At 42.8% G+C, this 22,056-nt stretch overlaps 1 protein-coding gene across 3 annotated transcripts in view; it reads left to right on the top strand.

The window, feature by feature from the left end:
* Positions 1-21,563, top strand: part of tdrd1 (tudor domain containing 1) — an 87,966-nt gene extending 66,403 nt beyond the window's left edge. For 2 of the 3 annotated variants that reach the window (XM_021575467.2, XM_021575466.2), the window contains exons 17-26: positions 3,205-3,312; positions 3,499-3,669; positions 5,233-5,643; positions 11,469-11,585; positions 11,732-11,848; positions 14,737-14,904; positions 15,240-15,653; positions 16,023-16,091; positions 16,201-16,241; positions 20,709-21,563. In XM_021575467.2, coding sequence (XP_021431142.2) covers positions 3,205-3,312; positions 3,499-3,669; positions 5,233-5,643; positions 11,469-11,585; positions 11,732-11,848; positions 14,737-14,904; positions 15,240-15,653; positions 16,023-16,091; positions 16,201-16,241; positions 20,709-20,771 — 1,679 coding nt within the window. In that variant the 3' untranslated portion in view covers positions 20,772-21,563. The remainder of the gene's footprint in view (positions 1-3,204; positions 3,313-3,498; positions 3,670-5,232; positions 5,644-11,468; positions 11,586-11,731; positions 11,849-14,736; positions 14,905-15,239; positions 15,654-16,022; positions 16,092-16,200; positions 16,242-20,708) is intronic. The other variant, XM_036955615.1, reaches the window with a different exon arrangement.
* Positions 21,564-22,056: the final 493 nt, after the last annotated feature.

The following is a 22,056-nucleotide window of genomic DNA, read 5'->3' as shown; positions in this document are numbered from 1 at the left end:
CTTAAACACGAGACGTATGTGGCAGGGTCTACAGTCAATCACGGATTACAAAATGAAAACCAGCCCCGTCACGGACATCGACGTCTTGCTCCCAGACAAATTAACCAACTTTGCTCGCTTTGAGGACAATACAGTGCCACTGACACGGCCTGCTACCAAAGCCTGTGGGCTCTCCTTCACTTCCTTCTCCCTGGCCAACGTGAGTAAAACATTCAAACGTGTTAAACCGCGCAAGCTTCCGGCCCAGGCGGCATCCCTAGCCACGTTCTTGGAGCATGCGCAGATCAGCTGGCTGGTGTGTTTACGGACATATTCAATCAGGCAAACAACCTCTCACTCAACGTCAACAAAAGAAAGGAGATGATCGTAGGCTTCAGGAAACAGCAGAGGGAGCACCCCCCATCCACATCGACGGGACAGCAGTGGAGAAGGTGTAAAGTTCCTCAGCATACACATCACGGACAAACTGAAATGCTCTACCCACACAGACCACATGGTGAAGAAGGCGCAACAGAACCTCTTCAACCTCAGGATGCTGATGAAATTTGTCTTGTCACCATAAACACTCACAAACCTTTACAGCTGCACAATTGAGACTATCATGTCGGGTTGTATCACCGCCTGGTACGGCAACTGCTCCGCCCACAACCGCAAGGCTCTCCAGAGATTGGTGCGTTCTGAGCAACGAATCATCGGGGGCAAACTACCTGCCCTCCTGGACACCTACAGCACCCGATGTCACAGGAACGACAAAAATATAATCAAGGACAACTACTAACTGAGCCACTGCCTGTTCACCCCCAAATCATCCAGAAGGTTAGGTCAGTACAGGTACGTCAAAGCTGGGACCGAGAGATTGAAAAATATCTTCAATCTCAAGGCCGTCAGACTGTTAAACAGCCATCACTAACAGTGGCTACTGCCAACATACTCAAATCTCTGGCCACTTTAATATCACTAGTAACTTTAAATAACGCCACTTTAATAATCTTTACATCCTACATTACTCATCTCGTGTTTATATTCTGTATTCTATACCATCTACTGCATCTTGCCTATGCTGCACGGCCATGGCCCATCCATATATTTATATGTACATATTCTTATACATCCCTTTACATTTGTGTATAAGGTAGTCGTTGTGAATTTGTTAGATTAACTAGAAGCACAAGAATTTCGCTGCACTCGCATTAACATCTGCTAACCATGTGTATGTGACAAATACAATTCGATTTGATTGCTGTGTCACTGGAGATTCTTGGATCGAGTTCAGGCTCTGTCGCAGCCGGCCGCGACCGGAAGACCCATGGGGCGGCGCACGATTGGCCCAGCGTCGTCCGGGTTAGGGTTTAGCCGGCATGGATGTCCTTGTCCCATCGGGCACTAGCAACTCCTGTGGCAGGCCAGGTGCAGTGCACGCTGACAAGGTTGCCAGATGCAGTTTTTCCCCCCAACACATTGGTGTGGCTGGCTTCTGGGCTAAGTGGGCATTATGTCAAGAACCAGTGCGGCTTGGTTGGGTTGTGTTTCGGAGGACGCGCAGCGCTCAACCTTCGCCTCTTCCGAGTCCGTACGGGAGTTGCAGCGATGAGACAAGACTGTAACTACCAATTGGATACCACGTAATGGAGTAAAAGGGATACAAAATAAAAGAGGCTGTGGGAGCCTCACCTCAGAATGCATTTCCAATGACATATGGTTTCTTAAGTGATGATATGTTGAGTTAAAACTTCGCTTCTATACCACTACATACAATTGCAGTGTACACTGAACATAAGTATAAAAGCAGCATGTGAAGTGTTGGTCACAAGCTTTTCATGACCTGAAGTAAAAGATCCCTGACAAGTTCTATATGTACAAAAATATTATTTCTCTCAAATTTTGTGCACAATTTTGTTTACATCCCTGTTAGTGAGCATTTCTCCTTTGCCAAGATAATCCATCCACCTGACAGGTGTGGCATACCAAGAAGCTGATTAAACGGCACGATCAATACACAGGTGCACCTTGTGCTGTGGACAACAAAAGGCCACCCTAAAATGTGCAGTTTTGTCACACAACACAATGCCAAATATGTCTCAAGTTTTGAGGGCGTGTGCAATTGGCATGCTGACTGCAGGAATGTCCACCAGAGCTGTTGCCAGATCGAATGTTCATTTCTCTACCATGAGCTGCCTCCAATGTCGTTTTAGAGAATTTGGCAGTACCACCAACCGGCCTCACAACAGCAGACCATGTGTAACCACGCCGGATGTGTAGGACCTGGACTGGCTTCATCTGCGCAATAGTCTGAGACCAGCCACCAGGACAGCAGATTAAACTCTGGATTTGCACAACTGAAGAATTTCTGTGCAAACTGTCTCAGGGAAGCTCATCTGCTTGCTCGTCATCCTCACCAGGGTCTTGACTTCAGTTCGGCGTCGTAACTGACTTCAGTGGGAAATGCTCTCCTTCGATGACTACTGGTACGGTGGAGAAGTGTGCTCTTCACGGATGTATTACGGTTTCAACTATACCGGGCAGATGGTTTCGGTGGTGTTATGGTATGGGCAGGCATAAGCTACGGACAACAGATACAATTGCATTTTATCGATGGCAATTTGAATGCACAGAGATGCCGTGACGAGGCACATTGTCGTGCCATTCATCCGCTGCCATCACCTCATGTTTCAGCATGATAATGCACGATCCCATGTCGCAAGGATCTGTACCCAATTTCCCAGTTCTTCCATGGCCTGCAATACTCACCACACTTCACCCATTGAGCATGTTGGGATGCTTTTGATAGACGTGCAGGACAGCTTGTTCGAGTTCTTGGCAATATCCAGAAACTTTGCACAGCCATTGAAGAGGAGTGGGACCACAGGCCACAATCAACAGCACTGCATGAGGCAAATGGTGGGCACACCAGATACGGACTGATTTTCTGATCTACGCCTCTACCTTTTAAAAAAAAAAGTTATGTGACCAATAGATGCAAATCTGTATTTCCGGTTGTGAAATCCATGTATTAGGGCCTACTGAATTTATTTCAATTTACTGATTTCCCTAATAAAACACTCAGAAAAGTATTTGAAATAGTTGAATGTTAGACACGGTTAAATATGGTACACGTTATATTCACCTTTTTTATGTGTTTTATACATTCCCTGTTTTCACTGTAATTGACATTGCATCATCAGCGATATCTGTTTGTGTTGTAAGACCTGCAGGTTCTAGCGGAGCTGGGGGCTGAGCTGAAGCGGCACTGTGAGGCAGACATCACCCCTTTCACCCCTAGTGTGGGCGAGCCCTGCTGCGCTCTGTTCTCTGGTAAGAACAAACTACGAGATTAATCGAACGCCACTCGAACTGAATATCTATCATACTATATGGAGTAGTAAAAATATCACCAAGGACTCAAAGGCCCTCTCTCTTACTCCCACTGGTGCAGTGAATGTAGTCGGAAACTGTATATTATGGTTAATTAATACTGGTGTGTGTGCTCTCCCTCCACAGGAGATGGGGCATGGTACCGTGGTATGGTGCAGGGTGTGTGGGCTGGCAGTAAAGCCCGGGTGTATTTTGTGGACTATGGCAACACCAGTGATGTCGAACAAGCCCACCTCAGAGCGATCACCCCCGGGCTCCTCAAACACCACTTCCTGGCTATCCGCTGCTGGCTAGCAGGTGTGTGTGTATGACGGTTAAAGTAGTAACTTTTCTACATTGTCAAACTTTACAGGTTTTTAATGTAATAAGTTATTACATTATCCGGTGGTTGTAATGTTATCAGGTGATTAACAACTTTTTTGATGAATAATATAATAACTTTTTTGATGAATGTTTTTATGTATTACTACTTCCAATTTGATGCATATACTGCTAGTTACAAACACAAACTCATGCACATCTTCCCGGAATACTTCTATATAAACACACTCGCAAGCACACATTGAAATGTGCACAATCATACACACACACCCAAAAGTAACTGAATGCTCATAAATAGAAACTCACAAGCGCACACTGAAACCGGTCTAGTGGAAAGAGATTTTCAAAATACCACTATAACACTTCTTTACTTGGCCACTGTTCAACCGGAGCTTGTCTTTGTGACGTCACAGTACCCAAACCCTGACACGCCAGACCCACAACAGGCTGTGTATCATGATGAGTAACCTTGCTTGAGAGCTAGTTTTGAATCCAGTCTGTGCCCGGATGGGTGTCCGCTAGGAGGGGGTGGTCAAAGGTTTGAACCTCACCTGCATGTTGAGGAACCTTGTTTTACACTCCCCTGAGATAAAGATGACTTCTTGAAACCATTTTGTGCTTGTACCTTGCTCGAGAGCACAACGGCAGGAGATTAAATCTAGAATTAGATACCAGCAACCCTCCAGTTGCCGATTCACATCCACCAGATTTTTCCCATGAGACCCAGGATTCAAAGGTCTGCCCCTCTAACCTCAAGGCTACGTGTGCCGCCCCATAGCAAGGTAACAAGAGACACAGGTTTGACTGCTCTGAGAGATGACAACGCAGATGGACCCTATTGGTTACAACCCCCACATAGAGCAGATGCGATTTGGCACAAACAGAGTAATACATAAACATAGCTTTTGCTATGTTATTAGCTACATGTTCAGTTAAAGATAATGCTATTCATCAAGTTGTTACTCCCATGATAACGTAACAAAAACCTGTGGTAGCATAACTTATAATGTAAAGTGAAAGGTTATTACATTATCTCATGTTTTATTACGTTATCCGGTAAGTTATCTGTCATCTAACTGGTGTTATACATTAACCATTACTGTGTGAATGAATTACATTTTAATTCATGTCAAATCTCCAGTTGGCAGCCCATACCTTACTGACTTAATTGACACTAACAACCATTACAATGATTCACGGTGATACTAAAGTGATCATTATTACTGTTCTGTGCAGTGCGGACCATGTAAATTATTAAAGTTATCCAAGCAATAATAACTACTAGAGCAGTAAAAAAAGTTAATACAGTTAAGTAAATACAGAACATTTTTAACCCGGTCTTGCACAAAGAGAAGATTGTATGTACATGTTTGTGTATTTGCAGGATTTTTGGGATTTTGTTCATGATATCCTCATTCATAAAATTCTAATTGTTTTCAAACCTGCTCATATGAATATGGTGAGAAACTGTTGCAAATGTCAATGTGGAAAAACATAGCAAGTCATGACTATAAAATAGTCTTCCCCCAATCCCTGTAGGTGTTGAGCCTCTGAGCCCCCAGTGGAGTGCTGAGTCTATAGTCCGCTTCCAGGCCCTGTGTGTGGGCCAGCAGCTCCATGCACGTGTCCTCTTCATCACAGAGCGAGGCTACGGACTTCAACTGGACAGCAGTGGTCAAAACGTGGCCACCACACTGCTCTCAGAACAGCTGGCCAAAGCCCCTGGACAGAGCCAGGCCCTTGCTAAATCCGTTCCCACTGTCCCTAAAATCCCCCAGCAGAAGCCTGCCATTCAGAGAGACACCACCACTAGTGTGGGACCACCCAAACCCGCAGCCGCCAATGAAAATGAGCCGCCCACTGAGAAGCAGGTCAAGAAAAACAATCAGAGCAAGGCTAGTGCTCGGCAGCCGGTGTCCATCCCATTTGGATCCGATGGAACTGCATCTGGTGAGTTAGATTTACTGTATTTTCGGTATCAAGAATAGACTGTAACCATGTTTCCATCCAACCATTTTTAAAGTCAAGTACCTGTCGGATAAAAAAAACTCATGATGAGCCTGATGGAAATAGCAAATTGTCAGTGGACTTTCTTAAATGTTGACAAAACTAAATCTGTATCATTTGATTGAAAATGTGTCGACAAGTAGATGGAAACCTAGCTTGTGTAATAAAATAACTTTTTTGGACAACAGCTCAAGATTGGCTGCAATGTCACAGTTCATCTGTCTGTCCATGTCTTGCCTTCAGATCAAACAATTCTCCATTTTATTTCAGCATGAGCTTACATGACAGTGCTGAACCAATTAATTCAGTCACATTGCCAGTGCCACACACTTTTACAAGAACAATTTATGTTTATCAAATATCTCTTGTTTGTCTTTACTCGTGCCGTCATACAATATTTGTTGCTAATAAATTCAAGCGCAACTTAGAAATATCAACTCGAATTCCAACACGCCTGCCATCAATACAAGTAAATCATGATTCAGTAAATGTGGTTTGATAAGGAGTAATTTATCATTTTTCCTGAAACATTGGTAAGGTTATGGCAAAATAAGTATGTACAGTGCCTTCACAAAGTATTCAGACCCCTAGACTTTTCCCACATTTTAAGTTGCAGCTGTATTCTAAAATTGATTAAAATATTTTTTCCCTCATCAATCCACACACAATAAATACCCTATACAACAAAACAAGGCATGGTTATGATAGGCTAGACGGAAAGCTTAAAGATCATGTAGGGTTTCTGAGAGTGTGAGACGTCATTGGTCCCAGATATCAGTCTGTTTCAAGAGGAGATTAACGTCAGTCGGTCATTCAGATATAATGTTATATACCCTACAAATACCCTACAAGACGAAAACAGGTTTTTAGAAATTTTTGCAAAAAAAACAAGTTACCTTATTTGCATAATATTCAGCGGGTTTGCTATGTGACTTGAAATTGAGCTCAGGTGCATCCTGTTTCCATTGATCATCCTTGGTGTTTCTACAACTTAACTGGAGTCCTGTGGTAAATTCAAAAGATTTGGATGTATTTTGGAAAGGCACACACCTGTCTATATAAGGTCCCACAGTTGACAGTGCATGTCAGCAAAAAGCAAGCCATGAGGTCAAAGGAATTATCTGTTGAGCTCTGAGACAGGATTGTGTCGAGGCACAAAACATTTCTGCAGCATCTACATTGAAGGTCCCCAAGAACGCAGTGGCCTCCATCATTCTTAAATTGAAGATGTTTCAAACCACCAAGACAATTCCTAGAGCTGGACGCCCGGCCAAACAGAGCGATCGGGGGAGAAGGGCCTTGGTCAGGGAGGTGACCAAGAACCTCATGGTCATTCTGACAGAGCTCCGGAGTTCCTCTGTGGAGATGGAGAAACATCTCTGCTGCACACCACCAATCAGAGTGGCCAGACGTAACCCTCTCCTCAGTAAAAGACACATGACAGCCCGCTTGAAGTTTGACAAAAAGCACCTAAAGACTTTCAAACCATGAGAAACAAGATACTCTGGGACAGTTGTTTCTGATTGTGACAGTGTAGACAAGATGGCAGCAAGACAATGCCAATTCATACTTACTGACATAATGAAACAAATCCTACAAAGGTCCTACCACCATAAATGGAAATACCTCTGAATACCAATAGACCACAAGCTCACCACAGACGTAACAAAGAAATCCCAGCAGCGACTGTCAGTCATCAAATGTCTGTATAACATTTACATCAAACCTTAACTCCTTTTGTTAGCTACTTTACCAAGTATCTGACTCCCTACGCGCATATTGAAGCTATTGCTAGTACAACATTGTCAATCTCACAGGATTACAAACTGCATGAAAAATAATCTGACACCCAGTCCCATCCCTTAAAATATCACTCCTATCAGGTTGACGGTACAGGACAGTAAATCATTCAGTAAGACATTTAATTGATTCTGGAATTTAACATTTCCATGTGACTTCCTAATTGTAATGTCTGTGCACATCAGGGCTGGCCTTGACCAATTGATTGGTGAACATTTTTAAATGTGTATTTTTTCATATAGTGTGTTTTAATCAAATCAACTATATGCATTGACCTTACGGTTTGATGAAATAAGACCAATGCCTTAAGGGCAGAGATCTAGATAACCAGAATATTTGTTTTCTTTTACCTGATCCAACTATTCTCCTGCTGGCTTTCGCAGATTCCGCCATTACTTTCATTAAGTTGCCGGTAAGAGTCTGCAACTTTTCTCAAGTGGAATGCTAATTTATCTTACCATATCTACCGAAATGATTTGTGTGCCAGTTCTGGTTTTCATAAGCACATTTTCATGAAACCATTTCATTTATAATAACGTCTTCATATCTCAACCATTGTCATGTGATTAATCAAAATTCTATCCCAATCTAAATAAAAAATTGTACAAACCTAAAAAGTAACTTCCATTGCCACAACTATGTAATAGCCTACATATAGCCCATTTAAAAATATATATATTTATCCTATAAATCACATTGGCTACACATGGGCCTGTCTGCAACAAACTTGAAACATTGTATCAACTATTAACTTGGGTACGGCCAGAAGCTTGTGCTGGCGAGCAACGTTTCCAGTGCCACTGACACGGCCCGCAACCAAAACCTGCAGACTCTCCTTCACTGCAGCCGACGTGAGGAAAACATTTAAATGTGTCAACCCTCGCAAGGCTGCAGGCTCAGACGGCATCCCCAGCCGCGCCCTCAGAGCATGCGCAGACCAGCTGGCTGGTGTGTTTACGGACATATTCAATCAATCCTTATCCCAGTCTGTTGTTCCCACATGCTTCAAGAGGGCCACCATTGTTCCTGTTCCCAAGAAAGCTAAGGTAACTGAGCTAAACGACTACCGCCCCGTAGCACTCACTTCCGTCATCATGAAGTGCTTTGAGAGACTAGTCAAGGACCATATCACCTCCACCCTACCTGACACCCTAGACCCACTCCAATTTGCTTACCGCCCAAATAGGTCCACAGACGATGCAATCTCAACCACACTGCACACTGCCCTAACCCATCTGGACAAGAGGAATACCTATGTGAGAATGCTGTTCATCGACTACAGCTCGGCATTTAACACCATAGTGCCCTCCAAGCCCGTCATCAAGCTTGAGACCCTGGGTCTCGACCCCGCCCTGTGCAACTGGGTACTGGACTTCCTGACGGGCCGCACCCAGGTGGTGAGGGTAGGCAACAACATCCCCACCCCGCTGATCCTCAACACTGGGGCCCCACAAGGGTGCGTTCTGAGCCCTCTCCTGTACTCCCTGTTCACCCACGACTGCGTGGACACGCACGCCTCCAACTCAATCATCAAGTTTGCGGAACAGTGGTAGGCTTGATTACCAACAACAATGAGATGGCCTACAGGGAGGAGGTGAGGGCCCTCGGAGTGTGGTGTCAGGAAAATAACCTCACACTCAACATCAACAAAACTAAGGAGATGATTGTGGACTTCAGGAAACAGCAGAGGGAACACCCCCCTATCCACATCGACGGGACAGTAGTGGAGAGGGTAGTAAGTTTTGAGTTCCTCGGCGTACACATCACAGACAAACTGAATTGGTCCACCCATACAGACAGCATCGTGAAGAAGGCGCAGCAGCGCCTCTTCAACCTCAGGAGGCTGAAGAAATTAGGCTTGTCACCAAAAGCACTCACAAACTTCTACAGATGCACAATCGAGAGCATCCTGTCGGGCTGTATCACCGCCTGGTACGGCAACTGCTCCGCCCACAACCGTAAGGCTCTCCAGATGGTAGTGAGGTCTGCACAACGCATCACCGGGGGCAAACTACCTGCCCTCCAGGACACCTACACCACCCGATGTCACAGGAAGGCCATAAAGATCATCAAGGACAACAACCACCCGAGCCACTGCCTGTTCACCCCGCTATCATCCAGAAGGCGAGGTCAGTACAGGTGCATCAAAGCTGGGACCGAGAGACTGAAAAACAGCTTCTATCTCAAGGCCATCAGACTGTTAAACAGCCACCACTAACATTGAGTGGCTGCTGCCAACACACTGACTCAACTCCAGCCACTTTAATAATGGGAATTGATGGGAAATTATGTAAAATATATCACTAGCCACTTTAAACAATGCTACCTAATATAATGTTTACATACCCTACATTATTCATCTCATATGTATACGTATATACTGTACTCTATATCATCTACTGCATCTTTATGTAATACATGTATCACTAGCCACTTTAACTATGCCACTTTGTTTACATACTCATCTCATATGTATATACTGTACTCAATACCATCTACCGTATCTTGCCTATGCCGCTCTGTACCATCACTCATTCATATATCTTTATGTACATAATCTTTATCCCCTTACACTTGTGCCTATAAGGTAGTAATTTTGGAATTGTTAGCTAGATTACTTGTTGGTTATTACTGCATTGTCGGAACTAGAAGCACAAGCATTTCGCTACACTCGCATTAACATCTGCTAACCATGTGACAAATAAAATTTGATTTTGATTTGAGCCAGGACAGACACAGTTGTAGGCTATTTGTGCCAGGGATAAGGAGCCATGCCTAACTTGGGCAGGAGCGCACCGGAGCTTTATAATGCTTTAGCTCTTGTTCCTCTTAGAATATTAACTCAAAACTTTGTGGCACTCCTGCACCTAAATATAGACCGTACCAGTACCCAAAATGAGTACCGGAACCTATTTCAGTCCAAGTCCAGCACTGATAAGAAGTCATCAGGAAGACCTATTTTGTCACTTCCACTTGATATCTTTCCCATTTCACGCTGAGTGGTTATCGAAAAGGAGAGGGCTGGGAAGATTTTTTAAATACACTATCGGTCAAAAGATTTAGAACACATACTCATTCAAGGGTTTTTCATTATTTTTACTGTTTTCTACATTGTAGAATAATAGTGAAGACATCAAAACTATGAAATAACACATATGGAATCATGTAGTAACCAAAAAAGTGTTAAACAAATCCAAATATATTGTATATTTGAGGTTGTTCAAAGTAGCCACCCTTTGTCTTGATGACAGCTTTGTACACGCTTGGCATTCTCTCAACCAGCTTCTCCTGGAATACTCCTGGAATACTTTTCCAACAATCTTGGAGTTCCCACATATGCACATTGTCGAAAGAGAGCATTCTGGATAGAGAGAATTACATTGTGCATCTGGGCGCATGGTTAAGCCGACGTCTGCGTTGTCCATGCAGCATTTACGGTGATATGGCCTCAGCGGAAGTCAGGGCATTCCTATTTCTTGAGCTTCGTGGAGCAGTGCAGAGCTGTTGGCAAGGAAGTAAGTTTGTTTTCTACAGGATGTACCACTCTCACCTACCATCAACCAATCATGTCAATGCGGCGTTACACAGAGCCTTACCCATTGCTACAAAATTTGGGAAGCGAATTGCGATGCGGTACTGCGATTTGATTTGTCCCATGCATGTCTCTGGAGGCTCTGCAATTGTGTCACATATGGAGCCTTCGGCCACAATTCTCCATCAAGCATAAATTGGATTTTAGTCTAGGCCTCCGCTATGGATTAGTTGACATATTTTTGTGTCTGGTCGACCAACAACCAAACAATTGACCAGTCTACTAATTGGGGTCAGCCCTAATGCATATGTGTGGGGTGGAGGGGTGACTTGTGAGCTATGGAAATAATTGTATTTAAGGACATCAGCCAAGGAAACCGTTAGTCAATCAATGCTAACGCTAGTAATGCTAATCAGATGAACGATATCTACCTCAGCAGACAAATTCCCTCTGGACTGGAGAACGGTGGAGCTGCCTCGCAATGAGACCTTCCAGCCTTGCATAGCAGCCGTTGTCAGCCCCAGTCTATTCTACCTTTTCAACCCCAGCCATGGTGAGGACTCTTTCTCTCACTTCTCTCGTTGTTTGTGTCTACAGAAAACCATGTCAATTCTTACAGGTGTACAATTACACCAGACTCACCCACAAATGTTCTGTGTATACGGTATGAACACTAATTTATGTCTGTGTGTGGTCTAGTGTATGTGGAGAGACTGAAGAGTGTGATGATGGACTTGGCTGTATACTGCACCACCAAGGCCTTGCCTAGTCGGTGCAAACCCATTCCAGGAGCTGCATGCTGTGCCCAGTTTTCAGGTGAGGAGTCGTCGTTCCCCCCCCCCCCACACACACACACACACACACACACACTTTCATCAACTTGTGGACAGGACTTTGCACACACACACATGCACTCTCACTGCTAAAATACACACCCATTCATGTCTCGCTCCATCCACCAACGCCACGTTGCACCACAGACTGTCCAGGAGTTGGCGGATGCTTTAGTCCAGGTCTGGGAAGAGATCCCTCAGGAGACCATCCGTCACCTCATCAGGAGCATGCCCAGGCATTGTAGGGAGGTCATACAGGCACGTGGAGGCCACACACACTACTGAGCCTCATTTTGACTTGTTTTAAGGACATTACATCAAAGTTGGATCAGCCTGTAGTGTGGTTTTCCACTTTAATTTTGAGTGTGACTCCAAATCCAGACCTCCATGGGTTGATCAATTTGATTTCCATTGATCATTTTTGGGATTTTCTTGTCAGCACATTACACTATGTAAAGAAAAAAGTATTTAATAAGTATTCATTCAGATCTAGGATGTGTTATTTTAGTGTTCCCTTAATTTTTTTTGATCCGTGTATATCAGACACCGAAACCAGCTAAGCACCCACACACCATAACACCACAGAGATCATCCATTCTCCTACTCTGCATCTCACAATGACACCACGGTTGGTACCAAAAATCTCACATTTGGACTCCAGATCAAAGGACAGATTTCCACCGGTCTAATGTCCATTGCTCGTGTTTCTTGGTCCAAGCAAGTCTCCTTTTCTTGGTGTCCTTTAGTAGTGGTTTCTTTGCAGCAATTCGAACATAAAGGCCTGATTCACGCAATCTCCTCTGAACAGTTGATGTTGAGATGTGCTGTTACTTGAACTCTGTGAAGCATTTATTTGGCCTGCAATCTGAGCTGCAGTTAACTCTAATGAACTTATCCTCTGCAGCAGAGGTAACTCTGGGTCTTCCATTCCTGTGGCTGTCCTCATGAGAGCCAGTTTCATCATAGTGCTTAATGTTTTTTTGCAACTGCACTTGATGGAACTTACAAAGTTGAAAATGTACAAAGTTGAAATGTTCCAGATTGACTGACCACGTCTTAAAGTAATGATGGACTGTCGTTTCGCTTTGCTTGCTTGAGCTGTTCCTTGCCATAATATGGACTTTGCCAAATAGGGCTACCTTCGGTATACCAACCCTACCTTGTCACACACAACTGGCTCAAACGCATTAAGAAGGAAAGAAATTAACAAATTAACTTTTAACAATGCATTCAAGGTGACTACCTCATGAAGCTGGTTGAGAGATAGCCAAGAGTGTGCAAAGCTGTAAAGGGTGACTACTTTGAAGAATATCAAATATATTTTGGTTACTACATGATCCCATATGTGTTATTTCATAGTTTTGATGTCTTCACTATTATTCTACAATGTAGAAAATAGTTTAAAAAAAGAAAGGAAAAAAAAGGAATAACCCTTGAATGAGTAAGTGTGTCCACTGTAAGTATTCACACCCCTGAGTCAATATATGTTAGAATCACTTTTGGCAGTGATTATAGCGGTAGGTTTTTCTGGGTTTCTAAGAGCTTTGCACGCCTGGATTGTACTATATTTGCATATTATTCCTTGTAAAATTCTGCAAGCTCTGTCAAGTTGGTTGTTGATCATTCCTAGACAGCCCTTTAAGTGTTGCTGTAGATTTTCATGCCGATTTAAGTCAACTGTAACTGGGCCTGTCAGGAACATTCAATCTTGTCTTGGTCAGCAATTCTTGCGTATGTTTGGCCTTATGTTTTAGGTTTTTGTCCTGCTGAAAGGTTCATTTCTGGTCATGGAACATGGGACCATCACTTTACATGTTGCATTTATATTTTTTGTTCAGTATATAAACACATGTAAAGTAGGGATGCACGATATATCGATGAACATATCGAGAATCGTCCAATATTAGCTCAAAATGCCAACATCGGTATCGGCTGATGTCTAGTTTAATGCCGATTTTTAAAAACCGATGTTGAAGCTACCTTACATACCTATTTAATGTTGGTACATGACATAAGGACGCCACGTAAAATGTTGCGCTACACGTGCAACACAGCATTCCTAACCTAGCCCACAATGTCTGTTGTGTGGATCGAGCAGTCAACAAGTCGAGCAGTCATTTGTAAGAGGAAGACAATTTCAGCGAGACAACTCAAAGGCGAAATACATTAAAGCCAAGATAATGGAATTCATTGCCCTTGACAATCAACCGTTCTCTGTCGTGAATGATGTTGGCTTTCGCCGACTGGTCGAGCACCGTTACACACTACCAAGTGCGCTATTTTTCAGATGTTGCCCTACCGGAGTAACACAGTAATAGCGTCACTGCTATTAGCTTCACGACATACATACTATGGAACGCCGTTTGGGTCTTTGCGTGTTAAAAAATATACAGTAGCACAGTCAAAGCTGTGCAAACACTGGCCAGGAACAATGTGTTTACAATACCGCGTTTGTAATAAAGCATCATTTGTTGGACTTCTGGGGTAGCTAGCTTTAGCTCGGTACCTAGCTAGCACCAATACAACCAGCCTGAAAACAATGGCCATTAGTGTGTGGAAGTACTGACCTGATTGTATGAAATATGGACTATCCATTCCTTTTGACTATAGCCACATGAACATGGATGAAATCGAATATGAATTCATTCTCTTTTTGTCCTTCAAAAGTTGTTCAAGTCAACTATTTTTGGATGAGCTGCATACGGTACAAAGGCAAACATTGTGAGTTTTTTTTTATGGACAGTCATCTCTGTTGTCCATCACCTGTCAACGGATGGCTCAATCCCTCATTTTTTACACAATCTCAGTGGCGCTGTACATGTAGACTACATTCCTCTAGATGAGGAGAGCTATTGTTGTTTCACCCCACAGGTGATAAGAATTGGTACAGAGCCGTGTTCCTGGAGACCACAGAGACTGAGGCCAGTGTTATCTATGCTGACTACGGCAACTCCGAGAAGCTCCCCTTCGCCAGCATTCTGCCCATCCCCACAGAGTTCCTGGAGCTCCCTTTCCAGATTGCCCGCTGTGCCCTCACAGGTAAGAGGGGTCACACAAGGCAGAAGGCAACTGCACAGTCTGAAGTTAATGCCTAGCCCTGTAGCTGTGATCTTGTCCCGTTGTCTGTCTGGGCCTGTAGGAGCACTTTGAGATGTGATCTATGTCTGTGTGACTGGTCTGTCTAGTTTCTGTGGCACTCATTTTCTGTAGATAAAGAGGGATATGATCTATGACTTGTGTCTTCCTGTCAACTGCCTGTGTGACTGATTTGTCTTGTTTCTGAGTCTTCATCCTTGTATTTAACAAGTGCTCTGAGATGATACCTGTCAGTCTGTATCATGTTGTCTGTCTGCTTGGCCCTGGCCCTGCTGTAGGTAAGGAGCATTTCCCGTCAGTGTGGCCCGTAGAGGTCCTGGAGCTTTTCAGTGCCCTGCTGAGTGACGGCGTGCTGGCCTCTGTCCAGGACTTTGATGGCAACTCCAACCTGCTGTCAGTCACCCTCCAAATAGAGCGAGGCGGGGGCCACCTCAACACTATGATCCTAGAGGGCCTGCAGAGCACACAAACTGGCAGCGCCAAGACCCGCAGACAGGAGCCAGGCAAGACCAAGACCCCCATCATCGCCACAGCTCGAGTCACGCCGGCCACAGCTCCAGTCACGCCGGCCACAGCTCCAGTCACGCCGGCCACAGCTCCAGTCACGCCGGCCACAGCTCCAGTCACGCCGGCCACAGCTCCAGTCACGCCGGCCACAGCTCCAGTCACGCCGGCCACAGCTCCAGTAACTGGTGTGTCAGTTCAGATATCCGTGTTCTTATGGTACTAATAGACCGTATCAAAAGGATATTATAGTGTGTGGCAGGGAGCCTAGAGGTTAGAAAGGCCTACAACTGGACGGTTTCCAGTTCGAATCCCATGTGTGACAGGAAAATCTGATGCTATTCTAGGTATCATAGATGGCATTTCCTGCTGTTGTGCTCTTCAGCAAGGCACTTAACCCCTAGACTGCTCCAGGATCACCACACTGTGGCAATGTCTTGGGCAATGTAACCATTTGTTTTGTTTTTTGCATCTTGCTCATTGTGTTTGTAGTATCTTCTAATTAAATATTGCACATTAAACCTTTTAGATGAGCTGTAAATCTTATGTATTTTCAGATTATGCTGCCCCGACGAATATTGAACCCAAGGAACCACAGAGCCTAATTTGCTCAAAAAGTGTGAATGGTATGTCCAAATGACTCATCAGATACTGCTTACTTGATCACTTTGACACATTATTGGCACATTTCACCTAGCTGTTGGTTAAGCACTGACTCCAGTATTTGTTCTCCAGATTATGCCTCTCCATGCTGCTGCCGGGACTTGGTGCAAAAGGTGAAACACATTTTTCTACTATTGCTACTAACATATTCAGGTGGTGGCACCAGGCCATGATTTGGTCACACAGTAATTGTTACTTTGTCACGTAGTAGAAAAAATTACTTATAAAGTAATTCACAGTGCTAATGATATGATATGATTCAAGTAAATAAATACATTGTTTAATCTGACACATCCAAGAAAGATTGTTGCTATATTTTACTCTCAAATTAGGGCTCCAGAATTTGATTGATTTTGTTCAATCAAATCAAAGTTTATTGGTCGTGTACACAAATTTGCAGGTACATTGAAATGAGTGTTTCTAGAACCAACAGTGCAATAAAATAAACACACACACAGTCTTCCCAAAAATTAGGAAATATCAGAACGAGCAATGTCAGAGACCTTGACTTTTTCCACATTTTGTTATTATTCTAAAATGTATTTAAATGGGGGGGGGAAATGAAAATGACCATCTTAAATGAAATTACCAGCTGTGGAATGGCACTACTGGCTGTTGAGGTGAGAGAGGTCCCACAGTTGACAGTGCATGTCAAAGCAAAAACCAAGCCATGAGGTTAAAGCAATTGTTCGCAGAGCTACAAGACAGGATTGTGTCGTGGAACAGAAGGGTACCAAAACATTTCTGCAGCATTGAAGGTCCCCAAGAACACAGTGGCCTCCATTCTTACATGGAATAAGTTTGGAACCACCAAGTCTCTTCCTGCAAGAATTTCGCTTTGTCATTATGGGGTATTGTGTGTGTGTGTAGATTGAGGCCTTTAAAAAATGTTTAAATCCATTTTAGAATAAGGCTGTAATGTAACAAAATGTGGAAAAGGGGAAGGAGTCTGAATACTTTCCAAATGCACTGCACAGTCGTGGCCAAACGTGTGAAAATACATATTTGTGTTATTCTCAACAAAGTCTGCTGCCTCAGTATGTATGATGGCAATTTGCATATACTCCAGAATGTTATGAAGATTAATTGCAATTAATTGCAAAGTCCCTCTTTGCCATGCAAATGAACTGAATCCCAAATAAAAACAATTCCCTGCATTTCAGCCCTGCCACAAAGGACCAGCTGACGTGTCAGTGATTCTCGTCTTTGGGACAGGGGGCAGTATTTTCACGTCCGGATGAAAAGTGTGTCCAAAGTAAACGGCCTGCTACTCTGACCCAGAAGCCAGGATATGCATATTATTAGTATTGGATAGAAAACACTCTGAAGTTTCTAACACTGTTTGAATCATGTCTGTGAGTATAACAGAACTTATTTGGCAGGAGAAATCCCGAGGGCAAACCGTTTAGATTGTTTATTTTTTTGGTCAATGTGTTTTCATTGGGAATCCAGATTTCTAATCGACTTTCCTGCAATTCCTATCGCTTCCACTGGATGTCAACAGTCTTTAGAAATTGGTTGAGGTTTTTCCTTTGAGAAATGAAGAAGCAGCACTGTTCAGAACGAGGGTAGAGAGAAGTGTACTCTTTGTTAGAGGCGCGTGACCTGAAAAGCTCGCTCCACTTTGTTTTCCTCCGGTATTGAACACAGATCATCCCGTCTTCAATTTTATCAATTATTTACGTAAAAAAATACCTGAAGTTGTATTAGGAAAGTAGTTTGACATGTTTGGACAATGGTTACAGGTATCTTATGAGATGCGTGACTTAGAACCGGTTATTTTTTTGGATCAAACGCACCAAATTAATGGACATTTTGGATATATATCGACGGAATTAATCGAACAAAAGGACCATTTGTGATGTTTATGGGACATATTGGAGTGGCAACAGAAGAAGCTCGTCAAAGGTAAGGCATGAATTATATCTTTATTTCTGCGTTTTGTGTCGCGCCTGCAGGGCTGAAATATGCTTTTCTGTCTTTGTTTACTGGGGTGCTATCCTCAGATAATAGCATCGTTTGCTTTCGCCGAAAAGCCTTTTTGAACTCTGACATGTTGGCTGGATTCACAACAAGTGTAGTTTTAATTTGGTATCTTGAATGTGTGATTTCATGAAAGTTACAATTTTATAGTAATTTATTTGAATTTGGCGCACTGCATTTTCAATGGATGTTGGCCAGTTGGGACGCTACCGTCCCGTATATCCCAGAGAGGTTACACAGGTGTGAGTGTTGACGAGGACAAAGCTGGAGATCACTCTGTTATGCTGATTGAGTACAAATAACAGACTGGATGCTTCAAAAGGAGGGTGGTGCTTGGAATCATTGTTCTTCCTCTGTCAACCATGGTTACCTGCAAGGAAACACATGCCATCATCATTGCTTTGCACAAAAAGGGCTTCACAGGCAAGAATATTGCTGCCAGTAAGATTGCACCTAAATCAACCATTTATCGGATCATCAAGAACTTCAAGGAGAACGGTTCAATTGTTGTGAAGAAGGCTTCGGGCGCCCAAGAAAGTCCAGCAAGCTCCAGGACCGTCTCCTAAAGTTGATTCAGGGCACCACCAGTACAGTTCTTGCTCAGGAATGGCAGCAGACAGGTGTGAGTGCATCTGCACGCACAGTGAGGCGAAGACTTTTGGAGGATGGCCTGGTGGCAAGAAGGGCAGCAAAGAAGCCACTTCTCTCCAGGAAAAACATCAGGGACAGACTGATATTATGCAAAAGGTACAGGGATTGGACTGCTGAGGACTGGGGTAAAGTCATTTTCTCAGAATCCCCTTTCTGATTGTTTGGGGCATCCAGAAACAGCTTGTCCGGAGAAGACGAGGTGAGCGCTACCATCAGTGCTATGTCATGCCAACAGCAAAGCATCCTGAGACCATTCATGTGTGGGGTTGCTTCTCAGCCAAGGGAGTGGGCTCACTCACAATTTTGCCTAAGAACACAGCCACGAGAAAAGAATGGTACCAACATATCCTCCGAGCGCAACTTCTCCCAACCATCCTTGAACAGTTTGGTGACGAACAATGCCTTTTCCAGCATGATGGAGCACCTTGCCATAAGGCAAAAGTGATAACTAAGTGGCTCGGGGAACAAAACATCAATATTTTGGGTTCATGGCCAGGGAACTCCCCAAACCTTAATCCCATTGAGAACTTGTGGTCAATCCTCAAGAGGTGGGTGGACAAACAAGAACCCACAAATTCTTACAAACTCCAAGCATTGATTTATACAAGAATGGGCTGCCATCAGCCCAGAAGTTAATTGACAGCATGCCAGGGCAGATTGCAGAGGTCTTGAAAAAGAAGGGTCAACACTGCAAATATTGACTATTTTGCATCAACTTCATGTAATTGTCAATTAAAAGCCTTTGACACTTATGAAATGCTTGTAATTATACTTCAGTATTCCATAATAACATCTGACAAAAATATCAAGACACTGAGGCAGCAGACTTTATGAAAATTAATATTTGTCATTCTCAAAACTTTTGGCCACGACTGTAATAGTGTAAGACAGTATGACCAGTATATGAATAGAAAAGCTGTGTACAGCAGTAGTTGTATAGGATGAACCATAGTTATTTAACAATGTACATAGGGCAGTAGTCTCTAGGGGGAAGGGTAGCGTACCGAGTGGTAGCCGGGCTAGAACAGTGATTAAGGCTAGTGGTGACATTCAGTTTCTGTCTCTCAGTCCCAGCGTTGATGCACCTGTACAGTAAAATGTATTTTTTGTGCACTGGCTATCCATTGATTTGATTCTGTGAAATCTCATTCATTGAACCTTAATTAAAACACTAGAACAGCCAACGTCTTTTGAACATGGTCTTTTGAGCGTCGTGATTTAACAATTGTAATATCGCTGTCATTTTTAGTCATGTCCCCCACCGTCCTTGACTTTTCCTAAATAAGTCTTTCACAGACTTACGTTGTGAGAATTTCAATACCGCAGAGTTTGTTATAAGCAGTTTTACGAGGACACTCAACAGTTAGTTGCCCATCTCATAATGCCCATTGAAAGTACACCTGAACTATATCAAAACTAATTCCACACAAAAAATAATAAGTAGCATAATGGCAAGATTAAATAGACAATATTCTGGTGGTTGACAATATTATCAATTGTGAATGAAGAGACTGAACAGTGTAATTGACAAAAAATTGAAGACTTCACCACAAAAAAAAAAGAGCAGATTCTATGGTTTCTGAAACACCTACGTTTGCCAAACAACTCAAGGGTTCTTTTTGATCACTTTTTTTGTAGAATAACCTCTCTTTCATGCGTTACACACGTGAGCAGCCGTGGCAGCATATAGCCTAAGCACAGACTTGTTACATAACTTTAAATATGCTGTTCTTTTGAAATACTTTGTTTTTTAAGACCTGCCTAAACGAAATGATGAGTTTCTTTGTGATGGTGTATATTAAATTGATTTATTAGACTGTTAAAATAGACACGACAAGGGTGCGACATTGGCCTGGATTAGTATGCCCCGGCGGTTCTAGTGTTAAGGACCATCTTCTGCCCAAAGTGTAGAACCAACATGTTTTGAACCCCCTTCTCTTTCACAGATTGATCAACTGGAAGAGCACATTCTGTTCCTCATGGAGAAAATAGGTGGATTGTCAAAGTGACTGCCATACACAACTCTATGTTCTAGGAATATTCATGAATACAACATGTAGGTATTCAGTTTAAGTGATTTATGCTTTGCAGTTCAGTTGGGATGTTCCCTCAAGGGTTTTTGGTGGGTGAATGTTGCATCTTGGCTGTGAAAGGTATTTACATTATGGATATAATATGATGGAACAGCTCTCTTGATCAGGACTTAGTTTTAAACTTTGGTTTAAAATTGCTAATCTAATTGTTTTAGGTATTGTTTAACTGAAATGTAATCATATTTTACACTTTCATCATAAACTATATCATAATTGTACTTTACAGAAGTAAGCAATCTTAGAATTGTTATTGTTTTGTGACCATGTAGTCAGTGCATCAGTAATGTTAGGATGATTACATGATTATGTGCCTTCTCATTTAGTGTTCCACCATCTGTTGAAGAGGCATGGTTTCTCATTTACTTGTTTTAATTCAAGTTCAGTTTGGGATATGGAATGGCGTTGTGACATTAAATGAAAGCATTTACTTGAGCAGATTTCTTGATGGCTAACCAAACAGCACAGACTACATGCCGATTAGAAATGTGTTTTAGTGCTTGATCTAAGATACGACAACAATATTTATTTTCCTGTGTGAAATAACTTCGCTAGATATTTGGGCCCTCATTTGCTCCTTGTAGATCTCACTTTTTGTCAAATTATCAATGTTCAGTTTATGAGTTGAAGACCTTTAAAGGAGAATGTTGCTATTTTTCAACCTAATCTGTATTTTTGATGTTAATGGCATGTTATAAAAGGGTGAAGACACTTTTTTTGTGATTTTTACTTATTTTTGAGAAACTTACGTGATAGACTTGCTCGTTGTGCAGTGTGCGGGCATCCAAAAAGCATATCCAAAAACACCCAAATATGTGCTTTTAGAAACACGCTCTCAGTATCGTGATGCAGGTCTTTAGATGTTGTACACATGCAATCGTGTCATTCCAAACTTCATCCGCAACGTTATATTCCATTTTGTGCAAGTCCAGCGGTTTCCCTCACCAGCTTGTGCTACTTCTCTGTGTAGCCTGCGCAGCAAAGAAGAAACGGTAAGTAAGTACATTCATTTATTTGACACTTCTCAATATAAAAACTGACTTATACCCATAAGTTTAACAATGAAATCTTTTAATAAAATTAGTAAGCTTTGGTTTTCAGATGTAAGAATGTCCTTGTTTTTATTTAAAATCCTCGGTTTTAGTGGCTTTCAACTTTCTAAATCCACCCTGAATCTACTCTTCCTGTGGGATCAAGATTTTCC

Source organism: Oncorhynchus mykiss, chromosome 20 (genome assembly GCF_013265735.2).
Source record: "Oncorhynchus mykiss isolate Arlee chromosome 20, USDA_OmykA_1.1, whole genome shotgun sequence".
NCBI classification, from domain to species: Eukaryota; Metazoa; Chordata; class Actinopteri; order Salmoniformes; family Salmonidae; genus Oncorhynchus; species Oncorhynchus mykiss.
Note: the sequence above shows the minus strand (reverse complement) of the source record. Positions and strands in the feature narration are given on the sequence as shown.